The sequence below is a fragment of the Aspergillus pseudodeflectus genome (assembly GCF_044049435.1).
Source record: "Aspergillus pseudodeflectus strain CBS 756.74 chromosome Unknown BJX68scaffold_54, whole genome shotgun sequence".
NCBI classification, from domain to species: Eukaryota; Fungi; Ascomycota; class Eurotiomycetes; order Eurotiales; family Aspergillaceae; genus Aspergillus; species Aspergillus pseudodeflectus.
In genome coordinates this window covers 108,203-123,862 of record NW_027263830.1, presented here as the reverse complement: position 1 = coordinate 123,862, position 15,660 = coordinate 108,203, and the positions used below count along the sequence as shown (strand labels likewise).

Here is a 15,660-nt window from a genome sequence, read left to right as displayed (position 1 = left end):
AGCAAGGTCATACTCGGTTAAGTAACCCCGTGTTCCAGATGTAAAATTTCATCTCGGCCCTCAAACTGCCGATCGTCGATCAACGCCCTTAACCCTGTCCCTGTCCAATAATAGAGTCTCTACTACGAGCAACGTACAGACAGACCGCCGATTGGTCCTCGGCTCAGCCTGGCGAAAGCCGCGACCTTCATCCCATGCAGCTTCATTTTCGGGTTCCTGGATTTGCGCGTAGTCGAGGCCGAATTAATGGCTCAACCCCTGGCTACGCCCATCCCCGGAAATTGCTTGAGCCCCCTGAGCATTCAATCTCGGACCTGCATTCTCAACCGCATCCTCACATGGTCAGTCTCATGTAGTTATAAGTATGTCTCGTACCTCGCAGCAACCAGTGGAACACGCCACACGTCGATCGTCTCCACGATGCTCTCCACTCGTTTACTTTCGCTCCTCCCATTCCTCTCCCTCGCCCTTGCGGCTGACCCTGCGGTGGTCACAGTGTGCGAGTTCCTTCACGCGCAGTACCCCGACATCACCATTTTCGACCCCTTGGGCAGTCATGATTCGGTTACACCGGTCGGCGAAGCGACCTTCAACAACACCCTGACCGAGTACTGGAACAAGCTCAATGGCGAGAAACGGCCTGCGTGTGCCTTCTACCCGCACAATGCGGGCCAGGTTTCCGTCGCTGTCAAGCAGCTGAACAAGTACCCAGGAGTCGAGTACGCACTCAAGTCGGGCGGCCATAATTTCAACATCGGCTTCTCCAGCACTGATGGAGGAATCTTGATCTCATTCAACGAGAACCTTTCCTCCACCGTTCCCTCCGAAGATGGAGAGAGTTTCGATGTCGGTCCTGGTGCACGCTGGGGAGATGTCTACGAGGAAACCGTCAAGTCCAACCAGGTCGTTGTCGGAGGGCGCCTGGGAAACATTGGTGTCGGTGGTTTTATCCTCGGAGGCGGGCTGTCTTACTACTCTGCCCAATACGTAAGTACTCAATAGGCTTGTCGCACCGGTAACTGATCTCTCCCAGGGTCTTGCGTGCGACAACGTGCTCAACTTCGAAGTCGTCCTGGGCAATGGGACCATCGTCAACGCCAACAGCACATCTCATCCCGATCTCTGGTGGGCCCTCAAGGGTGGCGGAAACCGCTTCGGAATCGTCACGAAATTCACATTGAAAGCACACCCACTGGGCGACAACAGCCGAGTCTGGGGAGGGATCAAGCTCTTCAGCACGTTGCAGCGCGGGCAGCTCTTCTCTGCGATTTCCGACTTCATCCGGACGTACCCCGACACCAAGGCAGCGGTTATTCCCACCTTCAACATCGCCATCGTGGATGCTATCATGGTCTTCTTCTACTACGACGGCCCGTCACCCCCCGCGAATGCCTTTGCCGGCCTCGACCGGATCCCCGCGTTACTCGACTTTACCAAAGAAACCACTTTGGTCGAAATGTCCAACATCGCCGGCGGCGCCCAAATGACCGGCCAAACAACCGCAGCACACGTCAACGGATTCCCCAACATGGAGAGAACCAAAACTAGGCAGTTACTGGAGTACACCTGGCAGACATACAAAAAGAAAGCCAAAGCGGACAGCGCGCGCAACATCAAATTCACGACTGCGACGTTCGCCACGCAGCCTCTTCCGCGGGTTATCGCTGAGCGGGGCCTCGCCAATGGCGGAAACACTCTGGGTCTCGACCCAAAACATGGAGACTTCTTCTGGATCGAGAATACGCTTCTCTGGGACGATGCAATTTGCGATGCGGCCTGCCCGGATGTGCTCCATGACATTGGGAACACGGTGCTCGATCGGTTCCAGAGTCAGTTTGCGGGGTCAAAGCCGACGAATTATAAGTCGGGTGATCTGGATTTTATCTTGTATGGGTTCCTTCAATCCTTTATATTGAGAACTTGCTAACAGTAGTAGGGTAAATCCATTGTTCATGAACGACGCGGCCGACTATCAGGACGTCTACTCGAGCTATGGAGCCGAGAATAAGGCGAAACTGATCCAGATAGCCAAGAAGTATGACCCAAGTGGCTTTATGAACCGTCAGGGAGGCTGGCCACTTGAGTAACGACACAAACGTCATGGATAGAAGATGTGAGGAAGGGGCAGTGGCTTAAGTTGGTCGACCAGGATCGAAGATAGTGGGCAGACACGGTGATACGGGCATTCTGCATATCCAGAAAAGAGGTCGTTGAGTGCCAGTATTCTACAGAAGGGTAACTGAACTGGGATAGGACGTAGAAGCCTCGAGCAAGCATTACAGGTATAGCTGTGTCACGACAATGCCTGGATGAGACGACTCCTCCAACAGCGATCAAGTTTACTGAGCAGGATACTGATCGTCGAGGGAGACATGCAGGAAGTCGTTCTAGCGGGGTGCGTAAGCGGACGCTTGACATCCAATAACTTTGATTTAATTGTGTATCGCAATACATTCTACTCGTTCCAAGTCTCTTCTTGCTACAGTTTAGAGACCTCTTGGGTGTCGGGTATGGGATGTGACAGCAGGTGGGGGAGTGGTGGGACGGATGAGTTGATAGTAGAATTTAACCTGACGAATTTGCGGACGGCCACAGCGCATGAACCACCTGTGGGCTTTTCCACCTTCGTAATGCGGGTCAGAGTCGCCGACAACCAGGCTCGGTGCCGTTACACAATGTCTATCACCTAGCTTGATTTGATTTCAGAAGTGTTACGCTTGAAGTGGACTCCGTAGGCAGGTGAGATCGTGGCTGCTCTTCCGGTCAGCCCAACATCAACCCCGCGTATTGATCTAGTGAGCCATGATAGTCATGATTGACTTTGTGAGTTATCTCCGGCTTGTTATCTGGGCAGGTAATATGGCGCATATAGATCGAAGGGCACAATAGCCGGAAGAAAGCATTTAACGACTGGCTTGCATCTCACACTAACTTGCCTTAACATTGAGGATCGCTGCAAGGGTAGTCTCTGATTAGCAATGTGTCTTGAGCTAGACCGTTACATGATTCTAGCTGTGTATTGGGAAGACTAGGGTGCACGATAAACCACCAGGCGCGCAGGCACTGATATCAAAAACCCGTGGGACGAGGTCGGGCGAAGCTGTCACGCTGCTCCTCAAGTGGTACAATGACGAGGCGCGCCCTATTTCCTGGGTGCTTTATGAACCGCTCACTTAGAATCCACTTTCGTCGCCCATCATCGGTAAAAAGGGTCAGCTGGGAGCCTCTAAAGGCAGCAGGGTATGGCGCTGACGTAGGTAGAATATGTAAGAGCCTCACTGCCCAGGGAAGACCTTGTGTCAAGAAGGACATATAATTGGCCTAATTTGGAGCCGAGACGCAAGCTGATGGTTACACCAAATGGGCACAGACCAGGCTCCATCACATAAAGCCAATCAGCCCAACAAAACCCAGTGCCCAACGTAAACTGACTCCCTCTATCCTTGGTCAAATCCCTCATACTAAGGAAATCAAGACAGTAAAGACAGGGGTAATAATATAACTATGATCCTTGGAGGGCTATGGTTCGCATACGGGATGACAGGTGTACACGAACGCAGCAGCCGTCAGCGCCTACGTTCGAGAGAGTAACAGGCCCAGGGGCCTAGCACAGGCAAGCTGGAACAAGCATAGAAATGCGTGTATAGTATCTCGAGATGAGATTGGAGAGTGCCAAGAATGTCAGTTCCAGCTGTCCAACTGCGAGAGCGAGACATATCTGCCAAAGCGTCCAGAAGATGCTGGCTGAGAGCCATCACACACCCCGTCTGTACTGCCTCTAACCACATAAAGCTTCCTGTTTGATTGAACTGTCCCTCAGAGTGTCGGTATGAGTATTACGCCCTACTGCAGAACGGTCGACAGGGTTGCCTTGGTAAAAGAACAACGCGTTACACGCCTTCTTCAGCCTGAGATCACATAACAAACTATCAGCAATCAACGGACAGCAGGCAGTATAGCAGGCCTGTAGCCTGCTTTTGGTCTGACGGGCCCATGTCTTCTACGCAACCAAGTAATATAAGACGGAATCTCACCCCCGCCCTCAGGACAAGACTCCAGCTTCGTGCTGGATTGTAATCTGGACTTCCCACAATTCAACTATTCCACAGCACCGACATTGAGACTCCTGCGATTCAAAATGTATCTATCTGCCTTGCTGATTACCGCGCTTGTCGCAACCACCAATGCTCTTCGATGCCTCACCCCTCCGCCTCCCAGCACTCTGAATTTATGCCAAAACTGGCAGGTTACTTGGAGTCATGTTCAGTATGTTCCTTTCCCCATATAAACGGCTTGCCAAACTATTATTTAACTGCATATGCTTTCTAGAAAGAATACGGCACCTGCCGACGTCTGTATCTACCTTTCCAATTAGGGGACGCACTACCCCCCTCACACGATCTTGCTGAGAAGCTGCCGGAGAGATGACAACGCAGCCTGATCAGTGGGCAATGCTATCCACAACTTGTGAATAGGTAGCCTCAAGTCCCTCTGCAACCTATAAAAAACCCAGCATCTGACTGAGCTCCACTTTTGTTCAGTGGTTACATGGTTCGCATCGCCTCGTGCTCGGATCCAAACACGATCTACTCGGACCACTGTGGGCAACTCACTGTCAACTACCCACAAAGCTGCTGCACTCGAAGCCGTGTCATGCGCAGGGACGCTGTGATTAAGGAGAACAACTTCGGTATTGCAGCACCGGAGGAGTAGGGCGGGACTCTACTTGAGACACCCTGCTTTACTTTGTATATTTTCTTTGATGTCCCGGTACAGGTTTCCCCTAGGATCTAGGTTTTTCCTGTACTGTTACGCAAATGCGGAGACTTTCCTCTCACTGTCCCCTTGGATCTACTGCCAACTGGTTTGATTTTTTTGCTCATGCGAGATGAATCACAAATATGTCCCCATAGAAGAATTTGAGGTTGACAAAATATCCGGTGCAAGTCAATTGGATGACTCTTACGTTCCATTTCACACGAATCATTCCAAAGTATAATCGGCGGTCCTGTCACTATTCAGACAATACGAAGCCTTTTACAACCGACACCCTCAGAGTCACCGTCAGACCCTTCACCAACATATCCTTCATTTGGCAACGCGAGACATACAATCAGAAGAAGCTTTCATTAGTTCCAGCTAAATTTGTGTCAAATCCATTTCGAGTGGAAGGTTGAGCAGCACCTACACCGGAGCTCCTATGCACGATGAGAGTTGAGAGTGGCGTTTTCGATCAGCCAGTAAGGTCGGTGAGGCCAGGTAACGCTAAGATGTCCTGCTCTCCGCAAATCGTGGGAAACCTAAGCCGATTGCATCATCCGAATTTGTGGATTCGGCGGTGATGGTCTGGCGCACGAGATTGCCTGGCACCGCGGGGCGGCAGATATTTCCTACTCTGATATAAGCTGGATACTGGCCACTCTCGCACGGCGAGGATCCCAATTCCGCGGTGAAGCCGAGGGCAGCTTTACATGTTCTGGAAGGATACACACACGCATCGTCGCGGGACAGACACGGGCCTACCACGTCAGAAGATTCAGACTTGGCAGCATTTGACAAAGCAAGCGAAAACAGATGCTTTTCATCATACACCAGCCACTCTGCAAACTCTAAACTGCTTGTCGTCTGACAAGTAAAGTTCTCGAACAGCTCGAGTAACCTCTCGCTGCGCTGCGTTGTGGGTTTATCCTACAAGTTGGCCAAAGCGTAGATGGGTCTCTTCCTCTGCTAGCATGTAAGTTATCTGCATGCTCCTGATGGTGGCGGTGGCTTTTAGGGCGACCTAAGGTCTGCAGTGGCCGCGCCTGGGTAGCCAATTAAGCGGGAAGACAAGATCTGATTGTACGAGAAACAGGCGGCATCCGGTAACGGCTATCTAGTACCTTTGGAGAAATTTACGTGACGATAGAAAGTATATCCGTGGCCTCTATCCTTAAAATATGATATACAAAGCCTGTAGTAGAGGTCTCAAGTTGTCTGACTATAAAGCCAAACCAGCATGAGTTTCGGCATTGAAAAGGTGATAGGACATATCATCTTCACACCTGAAGTCTCTGGATATATTTCTCTGGGCCCAACCAACTGCTGCTCTATTGCTTGTTCGGGCTCCAGAGATTCAATACAAACCGTTCCCCACGTGGGATTAATATGTCCTCATATCGAACCCCTGTCGATGCGAGCTATTAGCGCGTTCTTGCGTGATCACCCTACATGAACTCAAAGTGAGGCTTGAGTCTGACGTCGGGCGGGTTCCGTCGCTATTGACCTAAACGAGCGTCTAGTTTCATCACGCCTTTATCTTGGCGGATCTCGCAAGTGGAGCGTTTATCATATAAGCATGGAGGAGCCTTGGATTGCTCATCGCTATATGCGCTCAGGATGCCATTGGTTTATCTGGATTTGAGATTTCCTAATCCGCAAAGTAAGAAACGCATGACCTGTCACTTGAAATTCCATTCACGGTCATCACTCGGTCAAGAAGCATTATCATGGCAGCCTTGTGTAGTGTATGATCTAATTGCCCCTCCTTTAGACAAGCACGTTTCCGAGCTGCAGCTGACGCCATTGCCATGGCGCAATACAGATAACAAGCTTCTCCAACATTACTCCAATTGCTGGTTGCTAAATAGCTGGGTAACTGCCCACTGGATTTGTGCTGTTACGGACTTTTGTGTTCTCTGCGATATTTGTGGTCAGAAGATGGCATCCAAGGGCACAGAGACGATTAGCGGGCCTATTGACAAGACCGCACAAAGCACAGTTGATGTAGCATCATCGGAAGATGGAGGCGATCACATCGACAGCGCCGCGATTGACAAGGTCGACGCGAAGGAGGAAAGAGCTTTTGTATGTGGCCCTCCCGTCCAGAGCGAGCCAAACTAGACTAATTGACCCTAGCTTTGGAGGCTCGATCTCGGCCTCCTAACAATCGGCTTCCTGGGCTATGTGTTCAAATACCTAGATCAGATTAATATTGTATGCTCACAACCCAGTGATGGGCAGAGTTATCCCGAGTTGAGCTGATGTTGACCGCCAGAGCAACGCATATGTTTCGGGCATGCAGGAAGACTTGAAGCTGTACGGAAACGAATTGAACTACTTTACTACCTACTTCAAGTAAGTGAGCATTCTTACAATTAACTGTTGTTATGGATCATGGCTGACTCGTCCCGATAGTATTGGGTACATGGTCATGCTCTTTCCATCGTGCATCCTCGTCTCCTACATCGGCCCGTCCATCTGGCTGCCGGCGTGCGAAGTAGGTTAACTTATCTATGTTACTACTTATGTTCAACACTCTAATGTCCGACAGGTTCTTTGGGGGGTGTTCACCTGCTGCTTGTCGACCGTCACAAGCCCGCATCAGGTAGTTATCTCCAGCAAAGTAGTTGCTTTCGCGCAGCTAATACAAAACACCAGGTCTACGGTCTCCGCTTTCTGATCGGGTTCTTCGAAGGCGTGTGCTGGCCCGGCTACTTTACCATCATCAGGTTAGTCCATAATCAGCGGGCAACGGCAGGAAGTAACGATGCTAAAGCTCGCCAACTGTAGCCAATGGTATCTGCCGCACGAGTTGGCTCTCCGCATGAGCATCTACAACATCGCCCAACCCGTCGGCGCAATGATGTCTGGCGCGATGCAGGGGGCCCTAGCTACCAACATGGATGGGACACTAGGGCGTGCGGGCTGGCGGTGGGCTTTTATCATTAATGTACGAACCTGCCATCAGCGACGACGGAGATAACAAACCGAGTACAAGGACAGTGCAATTAACATGTGCTTAGGGAATTTGCACGATATTTGTTGCCCTTCTCGCATTTTTCATTCTTCCCGGCTACGTACGTGCTGCAGTCATGCACTTCCATTTCGGAACCTCGCCCCTGCCGAGTTACTGATACAACGTTCTATATAGCCAGAACGCCCAAACCCACTTACAAAGTTCTACCTAAAACCCCGGCACATTGGTAGGAGCCCCTATTCCCAGAGCTCTTCAAATTTGGACCCGCTAAATGATGGTTAGAAATCGCCCTCGCGCGGGCAAGGCGCGTCGGACGCAAAGCGCAGACTGGAATCACCCCACGAAGCTTTATACAGACATGGAAAATTTGGTTCTTCTGGGTCATCGTTGGTGAGTACCCTATTTGGTAACCAAGGGAGAGGAGGGACCTCAGCTCATGAAGATCGTGAAGCTAATGTAAGCACTTTATGATCATAGTTGCATGGCCCATCGGCGGAAACACAGTTCCAACGAACTACTTTAATCTCTGGCTCAAGTCACTCAAGAATTCAGATGGAACTGCCAAGTAGTAAGTTGAAGATATCATTCACGAAGAAATGTATGCGCAGTCGACCACGGTGGGCTAACACACTCTCACTGCACTGCAGCTCCGTGGGCATGCTCAACTACCTCCCCATCATTGGCCAGGCAATCCAACTGGTGGGCGAAATCGTGTTTAGCGGACTCAGCGACCGTGTGGGCCGATTCCCGTTGTTGCTTGTTCATTCTGTAAGTCGACTCTCCGGAGAGATTCTGTTACCCCAAGCCGGTCCAAAGAAATATATTAACGATATGGACTATGTAACAAGGCCATCAATATTGCCTCCCTCATCATCCTGATTATCCAGCCCGCGAACGAAAAGGCGCATATGGCGGGATACTATCTGAATTACCTGGGCGCGTGAGTCTTCCTTTTCCTTCTCATATACCCTTAATCGGCCTCCCCCGCCAATCGACGAAGCACGCTTGTCTGCTCGCAAATCACCATCTGGCCCACATACTTGCTTACATGTAAACAGAGTCTCAATGATGCTCCTCTGCTCTTGGGGCTCCACACACCTTCAAGACCGACCCGAAGCACGCACAATCATGTTCGCGAGCGGGACGATGCTCGCCTACGCGCTCAACGCGTTCCTGCCCATTGCCGCCTTCCCAGCCTCCGAGGCCCCGCACTGGCGCATTGGCGCCAGAGTGTATTTGGGCTTTGCCCTGCTGGCGCTTGTTCTTTTTGTGGTTCTTTGGGTTGGGTTTCGGAGGGATGAGAAGCGGGAGGAGAAGAAGGAGCGGGCGGTGGAAGAGGAAGCACGGCCGTCGGAAAGAGCGGCGCCCTAGTGATCTCTGTGTCTTCTTGTGCATGGATTTGGAGGCCGGATGAGACGTGTATCAAGGGGAGGGAGGAAGGTGGGGGAAGGCAGGACGCCCTATTGATGTCTGGCTGTATGTGCTACCGTCTGGGGCGTGTGCATGCGGTCAATGTATCAGAGCCCAGATGAAGAACTATGGTGACTTGCGTCTCTCGATAAACTTTATGTGCATCCAAGATTGCCCCGTGGACTACTTGGCTCCTTGGTAAAGACCCACACGAATTGTATGAGTCGCTACTATATACCTGGGACGCCTCGCAATTCTATTTAGATGGCCCTAGACGAAGAATACGCAGCTTGTTCTTTTTATTATACATTTATTACACTCTCCCTCGCTTCCATTGCCGACATGCTCATGGTGACAGCTAAGCACACCGCAACGTGCAACGAGTTCATGTACTTCAACATCTTGGGCGTGCACTGCGTCTTCCGATGATAATAACTTGGATCTCCAAGACAAGCGAACTCTTCCCAGAACTCCCGCTGACGTCTCCGCGTTCACGTACGTTGCCGTGGAGAATCCACAGCCAGGCGCCGGAATAGACAATTATGACGCGTTTCGGGAGATGCTCTGAGTACATGTCATTCCATATTATGTATTTCTCATGCAGCTATGACAATGTGGCAGTATTATCTGTGATCAGTAATCAGGTAAAGACCGCGTGGACCAACCCTATATGTGAGTCCAACATCGCGATAAGACCAACTGGATCGACGTTTGGAGACAATCAACATGCATGCTAGTACTGACGAAATTCCTTTTTGTAAACATTTATATATGTGTTTCTGCTCAAAGATGAGCATTCGAAGTCCTGCAAACTGGACCGGAAGTAGGATGAGAATCGACAGTCTCCGGCCGGCGAGGCTGCCCTCGGCGTCTTTAAGCTCTGAGATCGTGCAAGGTGAAATCCCAGGTTTCCCGCGCGCTTTACAGAGTTTACAAGGTGGCATGAATGACTTCTATCCTTTGTTTATGGCTTGTGTGTGCATCTGTTCCTTGAATATCAGATCACTAATCTCCCCTCTCGCGAGTAGCAGGAACTGGGAAAGAATGGGCTTCGCAGGGATTCACGATTAATTATCTCCCAAGGGCTAGAAACAATGATCCAATCACAGCACTCGCCAAATATGTCCGTCGAATCTCCAGAACTCTTTAAGGAAGTCGCTCAACTCTTTTCGGTACCCAAGCATAACCTCCCAAAGTACGTCTGCTGAAATTCATCACCGGAGTGCTATACACAGAAATTCACAAATCGGGACCATGTTCATTGCATACGACCCATCTTCGGACAAGACGAAGTCCACCTCTAGGCAGGCGATCAATGCGTTCGTCGCGGCCACTGCTAGCGTCAAGCGTCGCGGCTTGAAGAACAAAGAGGAGCCGAATGAAATCGCGATAAAGATGAAATGGCTACATGAACGGCCAATCATCATGACCCGTGGGGAGAAGGAGACGGAGGACGAGACAATAAGGGATCTTGCTCCCGCGCCAGGTGGTGAAAAGGGAAATATCGCCGGCGACGGGGTCAAGGTCAAGGGCCCAGCTCACGGCAAAGGTCGACCATTGGCTGATCGCTCGAGGATGAGGCGTGCGGTTCGTGATGGGCGAGTTCCAGGCTGCGAAGCGGTAGAGTCGCCAATAGGCAGTGCATATACCTACCCGGTTCCCAAAAAGGCTTACTATCCCGCTCTGCTCTTCCAAAGTGAGATCCCCATCCCCGGAATAGAACCGGTGTGGAGAGTACTAACTCTCTCGGATAGGGCAGAATGCTTTCCTTGAAGTGGCAGATCAGTATCGCGACACCTTTGCGTACAATATCTACAATTCATGGACTCAGACGATCCTATCAGACCCCTGTCTCTTCCACGCAACCATGTTTGCGACTTCATCGTACGGAGACATGGCCCGTCAGACGCCAAACAATCCGGTCACGATTCGCCACAAGGTCGAGACCATTCGCCTACTTCAAGAGGCCATTGTCAATAGCCACAGCCATGGATTGTCAGAAACCGCAGTTGCGGCAACTACATACTTGCTATACTTCGCGGTATGTTTTCCGGACCTGGATGATAGAAGAGCCTCAAAGAGTGTGAGCTGACATCAAATCATACAGAAACTGAAGGGGAACCTCGCAGAAGGAAACATGCATAATGCCGGGATTGATTCCATGGTCAAGTTCAAGGGATCCAAGTCTCTCGCCAAGGACAGTTATGCGCACTACCTCCTTCAGATGTAAGTCATTATGCTTCCACAAAAGAATTGTCTGTCTGCTGGTTCACACTAACCCCTCCCATATAGTCGCCACGTTTGGAACAGCACTATAGACCGAAGAGACACAGTATTTACATCACCCGTAGCAGGGCCCAGGCCCTTGATGGGGCACTACACGAGCCTGCTAGCAATAGCCTTGCAGAAACAGCTAGACCGACCGCCCCATCTTACGCTCCCTTTCTCTGTCCTAGAGTTTATGATTACTTTCGATGACCATGTGGCCAACGCCTATGATTTTCTGGATCTAGGCCTTTCCCCGGCTTCACCTCCTAGCAGCCTAGGCTCCCCTCCTGATAGCGGCGACAATGATGCCCAGCGTGACATTCAGTGCGCACTTGACTGCTGTAACATTGCTGCCGGGATATACTGGAGGGCCATCGTCTCGAGAAGACAACGGTATCCGCAACCGGACCCCTTCCTTGCCTCGGATATTCAACATCTAAAAACAGCCGTCCTGCAGTCAGACACACTCTTCTGGCTCAGGTACGGGCCCGAAGTTCTACGATGGATTCTCATGATAGGCGCAGTTGCTGCGCCTAGTTTGGTAGATCAGTCTTGGTTTATAGCGCGGTGCTACATGCCCACGGCGATTATTCGGCCGCAGGATCTTGATGCCTTTATACTTGGGGCAGACCATATGCTTTGGCTGTTCAATCATTCATGAGAAGTGTATTCTGTTTCGGGAGCTTACTTTGTTGCAGAAGGGCGGCAAGTGTTTATGAATTCACATGAAAAAATTCGAGTTATTAATTGGCTCTTTCTGGTCCAATGACTGATTCGACAGGTCGACGTCAGCGCGGGCAATATACGTTTCAAACAAGTCCTCAGCGCCCATGATCTATTTTGGGATATTGGAAGATTACTAAGGAATCACATTTCAGGTTCAACGTTTACTATAGCCTCTGCTGAATTAGTTATGTATGTAATGCTGACCAAATATCTCTTACCCGTGTTTCATGAATTGTTTAATTACTTCTATTACTTTTACGAACACATTGTGTAATGAATCTTTGAAAATGACTCATATGCTCAGCCTATGAGTACACGACTCATCAATGCTACCCGCGGAGCTCGTATGAGCGTTGTGATGACCTCTGCCCTCACTGTATGGTTGCGCTGCAATGGTCTTCTAGAGTGCCTTTTTCGCTGTGGGGCTAAGTCTACTAAGCCGCGAGCAAGTTCCGTGACACCTGTTAGCATCACCTAATGATACTCTCTGCCCGTGCTTTCCAAGTCTGTTATATGCTTGTGTTCCCAATCTTTGACAAATTCCTAGACTCTAGGAGCCGCTTATCGAAACAAAGTGCTTGGTATGTTCTGAGATCCGCACCCCCCATTATGATTGTTTTGTACCTGATGGGCAAGCTGTGTCCATCCATGTTATATGCGGCTGTAAAATCACGAATCATGCCGTTAGGCTGATCAAGTTCCTACCATCTACAACGCCAATTAGTGCTCGTCGCATAGCTCGGATCTCGGGGCTGTGGTTCGCTTTTCCGGCTCTACGCATGTCCTTGCGGGCTGTTTCCGTGTATTCTTGAATCACATAAACATTCCAACCCCATTCACGGTACGACTTGGGCTCCGGGAATAGTTGATCGAAATTGACCATTTTTGGATAATTAACATTCCTAAAATAGTATTTAAGACTAATACTTTAAACTTCACTATTGAAGCAAGAATAATATAGCAAGGAATAGATAGGAAAATTAAACTAGTTACTTTTTACTTAAAAAAGATAATACTAATAGACATAATCTATAATATTTATAGTAAAGGATTGCCAGCGATAATAATTATATTAAAGTAACAATGAGTTTGTTTAAATGGAGTAATGTATATTATTTTAAAATTAACGCCAGCACTAAGACGGTGAGAGGTTATGCTAGGTATTGTACCCATACAGCTGAGATGTTAGATTCATGGGTAATTTCCATCCCAGAGAGGAGCATTGAGCCAAGAGTCTGTAAGAAACTCGGAAAAGTCACTCGAATCTAGAAAATCGATGCCCATGACTGATTGGGCCAGGAAGTCCTGCATCACAGGCTGGTATGGTGTCGTATCGGATTGGGCAGGGGGCTGAAGTTCGGTGACCGCAGATATAGGAAGCTGGTCGGGAAATGTATGCGCAGTAAGCAAAGGCTGCTGCGGTCGGTCTGAAGGGAGGTGTGGGCTAGACATCCGGCATTGGGCGGGAGGTGTCTGATGTGGGGAACCAGAGGAGAATTGAGATGGCTGGTTGCTCTGTTGCAGGCACGTTTGCACTCTCTGAAGGTGTATGAGCAAGTCATGCGCCACCATACTTCCATTGGCGACAAGGCAACTTAGCATCTCCAACGATGTATTGACGTGTTCAAGATCATCTGAAGACCCGCCTGGGAGGAAAGTTGCAACGATCAGAGCTAGAGACGATGTAAAGATATATTGCGCAAACGCGTAGCCATAAACGGGCAGGGAACCTTTCGTCCATTCATCAGCGCAGAGGCTCATAGTATGTCGTGCGGAGTGGATGCATGCTTGACTAAGAGCAATCACAGCTGGCGACGGCAGGATTTCGCGACCCGGATTTTCTCTGGTGTGATCAATGAGGCTGAGTAGTATTGGACGAATAGCGAGTATCACGCACTACGGTGCTTCGGTTAGTGGCATCCTTGAATATCAGACAGACAGTAACAAACGTAGTTGAATTGGAGATGGATGAAAACTGTGAACTTTGGATTCTGGGACCTTGTCTGGAGCTGGAACTGGCTAGGCAGCCTTTGCAACCACTCCTTCAACTCAGTAAGGGTCCTTTGCTCTCGCTGAACAAAGCTTTGATCAAAAGTCCTCCAATTGTAGATATTCTGCATGATCTTGCCGGAAATCTTGGCAAGGTCTATCAAAGCCACTTGATAGGAAGCATCAATAAACTCATCCTCATAGCCATTGATTCCTAGATTTGACGGTAAGTCAACATGTATATCACTGGCATTAATCTGGAGTGGAAGGCCGAGCTTTAGGCTCCAAAAGCGATCAAAGGTGTAGATTGTCCACCAAAGGCGAACCCTGTTTTCTCGTGCTATGGGGTCGGGACATTGTTCTGGAGGAATGTTGTGGTTCAGGCCCGCTGCGAGAGCCAGACGTAGCGCGGTTCCGATCGTAGTGTAGGCGAAATTCCATCTGTTTAGAAACTGGCTGTATAAAGACTACTATCATCAGTACGAGGGAACTTGGCTGGTAGATAGCGCATACCAGAATGACAAGGGCTTCGATATGCGCCATACTAGGCCTCTCCGGCAACCTGGGTATTAGGCTGATAGCTTTTGTATAGTAGTCTATGCCGGGGATAATCCCACCACTTGTCCCACCACCCGACACTGAACATATTTCACCCAGTGCAAACAGCGCAGAGTATTTGCAGACAAGGACTGGATTATTGAAAGCCGTGTTCTGGTAGATAGTGTCTAGGTGATCCAGGGTACGTTTGCGCAGAGTCAGATGGAACGGCGGATTTGAGTGCCCGAGCGCTGTATTCACGAGTAGCCTGGCTCGAGGAAGATTTGGCCACGGCATTCCAGTATGTGTAAAACTGTTGAGAATAGGCTCATGAGCACATTGCATGCGCGGTATATGCGCTGCCGGCTTCTCGTCACCAGCGAGCCGTTGGCACAGACGAGTCGCAAATGCCGTGCATGTAACGTCGCTTAAAAAGATGGGAAGATCCGGCTCCTGATGGGGCAGGAACCATGCCTTGTATTTCATACTCGAATTTCGCATATCGGCATTCTTGGGCGGGTCTGGCGTAGAGGTTGTCGTCTGCAAGCCGACAGGAGCCTGGACACCAGTGATAACGTTGTTCGACGCCCCTAGCTTATGCAGACCAAGCTCATCGCTATCTCTGATAAGCTGTTCCAAGTAGCTGGATTTTGTGACATAAGCGTGGGTTTTTCTCTAAAGATCAGTTGAACCGGGCAAGTACCTCTCATCAACACGAACTTTCCGGTCGCGTTCAACATATGTGCATTGCATCTCGCACCCAGCGGAGATGCAGCTGGAACAAGGATTTCCGCCGACGCACTTTATTTTCCGGGCATGGCAGCGCTGACAACTATAGGGCTGGTCAATCATGACGTTTGGAGACTTGGCATTCTGCGGCAGCGCTCACGCGACAGGCCTCTTCTTCCCGAAGGTCCTCCTAGAGGAATTGGTTCGCTTAGCGATTCTAATTGGGTCTTGTGGTCTCGACGGCGCGCGTTGACCCTCCATAT

At 49.9% G+C, this 15,660-nt stretch overlaps 4 protein-coding genes across 4 annotated transcripts; 3 read left to right on the top strand and 1 right to left on the bottom strand.

Moving 5' to 3' along the window:
* Positions 1-420: 420 nt before the first annotated feature.
* BJX68DRAFT_278501 (FAD-binding oxidoreductase) lies at positions 421-2,087 on the top strand (the record flags this gene model as incomplete). The annotated part of the gene is made up of 3 exons (XM_071048553.1): positions 421-987; positions 1,034-1,887; positions 1,937-2,087. The coding sequence occupies 3 exons, from the start codon at positions 421-423 to the stop codon at positions 2,085-2,087; spliced, it is 1,572 nt and encodes a 523-aa protein (XP_070894839.1).
* A 4,612-nt stretch (positions 2,088-6,699) lies between these two features.
* On the top strand, positions 6,700-9,109 carry BJX68DRAFT_270911 (major facilitator superfamily domain-containing protein; the record flags this gene model as incomplete). The annotated part of the gene is made up of 14 exons (XM_071046816.1): positions 6,700-6,846; positions 6,898-6,975; positions 7,037-7,116; positions 7,177-7,258; positions 7,313-7,366; positions 7,420-7,490; positions 7,552-7,711; positions 7,785-7,838; positions 7,913-7,964; positions 8,021-8,128; positions 8,216-8,306; positions 8,386-8,506; positions 8,587-8,678; positions 8,797-9,109. The coding sequence occupies 14 exons, from the start codon at positions 6,700-6,702 to the stop codon at positions 9,107-9,109; spliced, it is 1,503 nt and encodes a 500-aa protein (XP_070894838.1).
* A 1,293-nt stretch (positions 9,110-10,402) lies between these two features.
* Positions 10,403-12,077, top strand: BJX68DRAFT_270910 (uncharacterized protein; the record flags this gene model as incomplete). The annotated part of the gene is made up of 4 exons (XM_071046815.1): positions 10,403-10,844; positions 10,903-11,189; positions 11,256-11,374; positions 11,441-12,077. 4 exons carry the CDS (start codon positions 10,403-10,405, stop codon positions 12,075-12,077), a joined length of 1,485 nt encoding a protein of 494 aa, XP_070894837.1.
* A 1,256-nt stretch (positions 12,078-13,333) lies between these two features.
* On the bottom strand, positions 13,334-15,520 carry BJX68DRAFT_257930 (transcription factor domain-containing protein; the record flags this gene model as incomplete). The annotated part of the gene is made up of 4 exons (XM_071043439.1): positions 13,334-14,038; positions 14,092-14,598; positions 14,645-15,311; positions 15,372-15,520. The coding sequence occupies 4 exons, from the start codon at positions 15,518-15,520 to the stop codon at positions 13,334-13,336; spliced, it is 2,028 nt and encodes a 675-aa protein (XP_070894836.1).
* Positions 15,521-15,660: the final 140 nt, after the last annotated feature.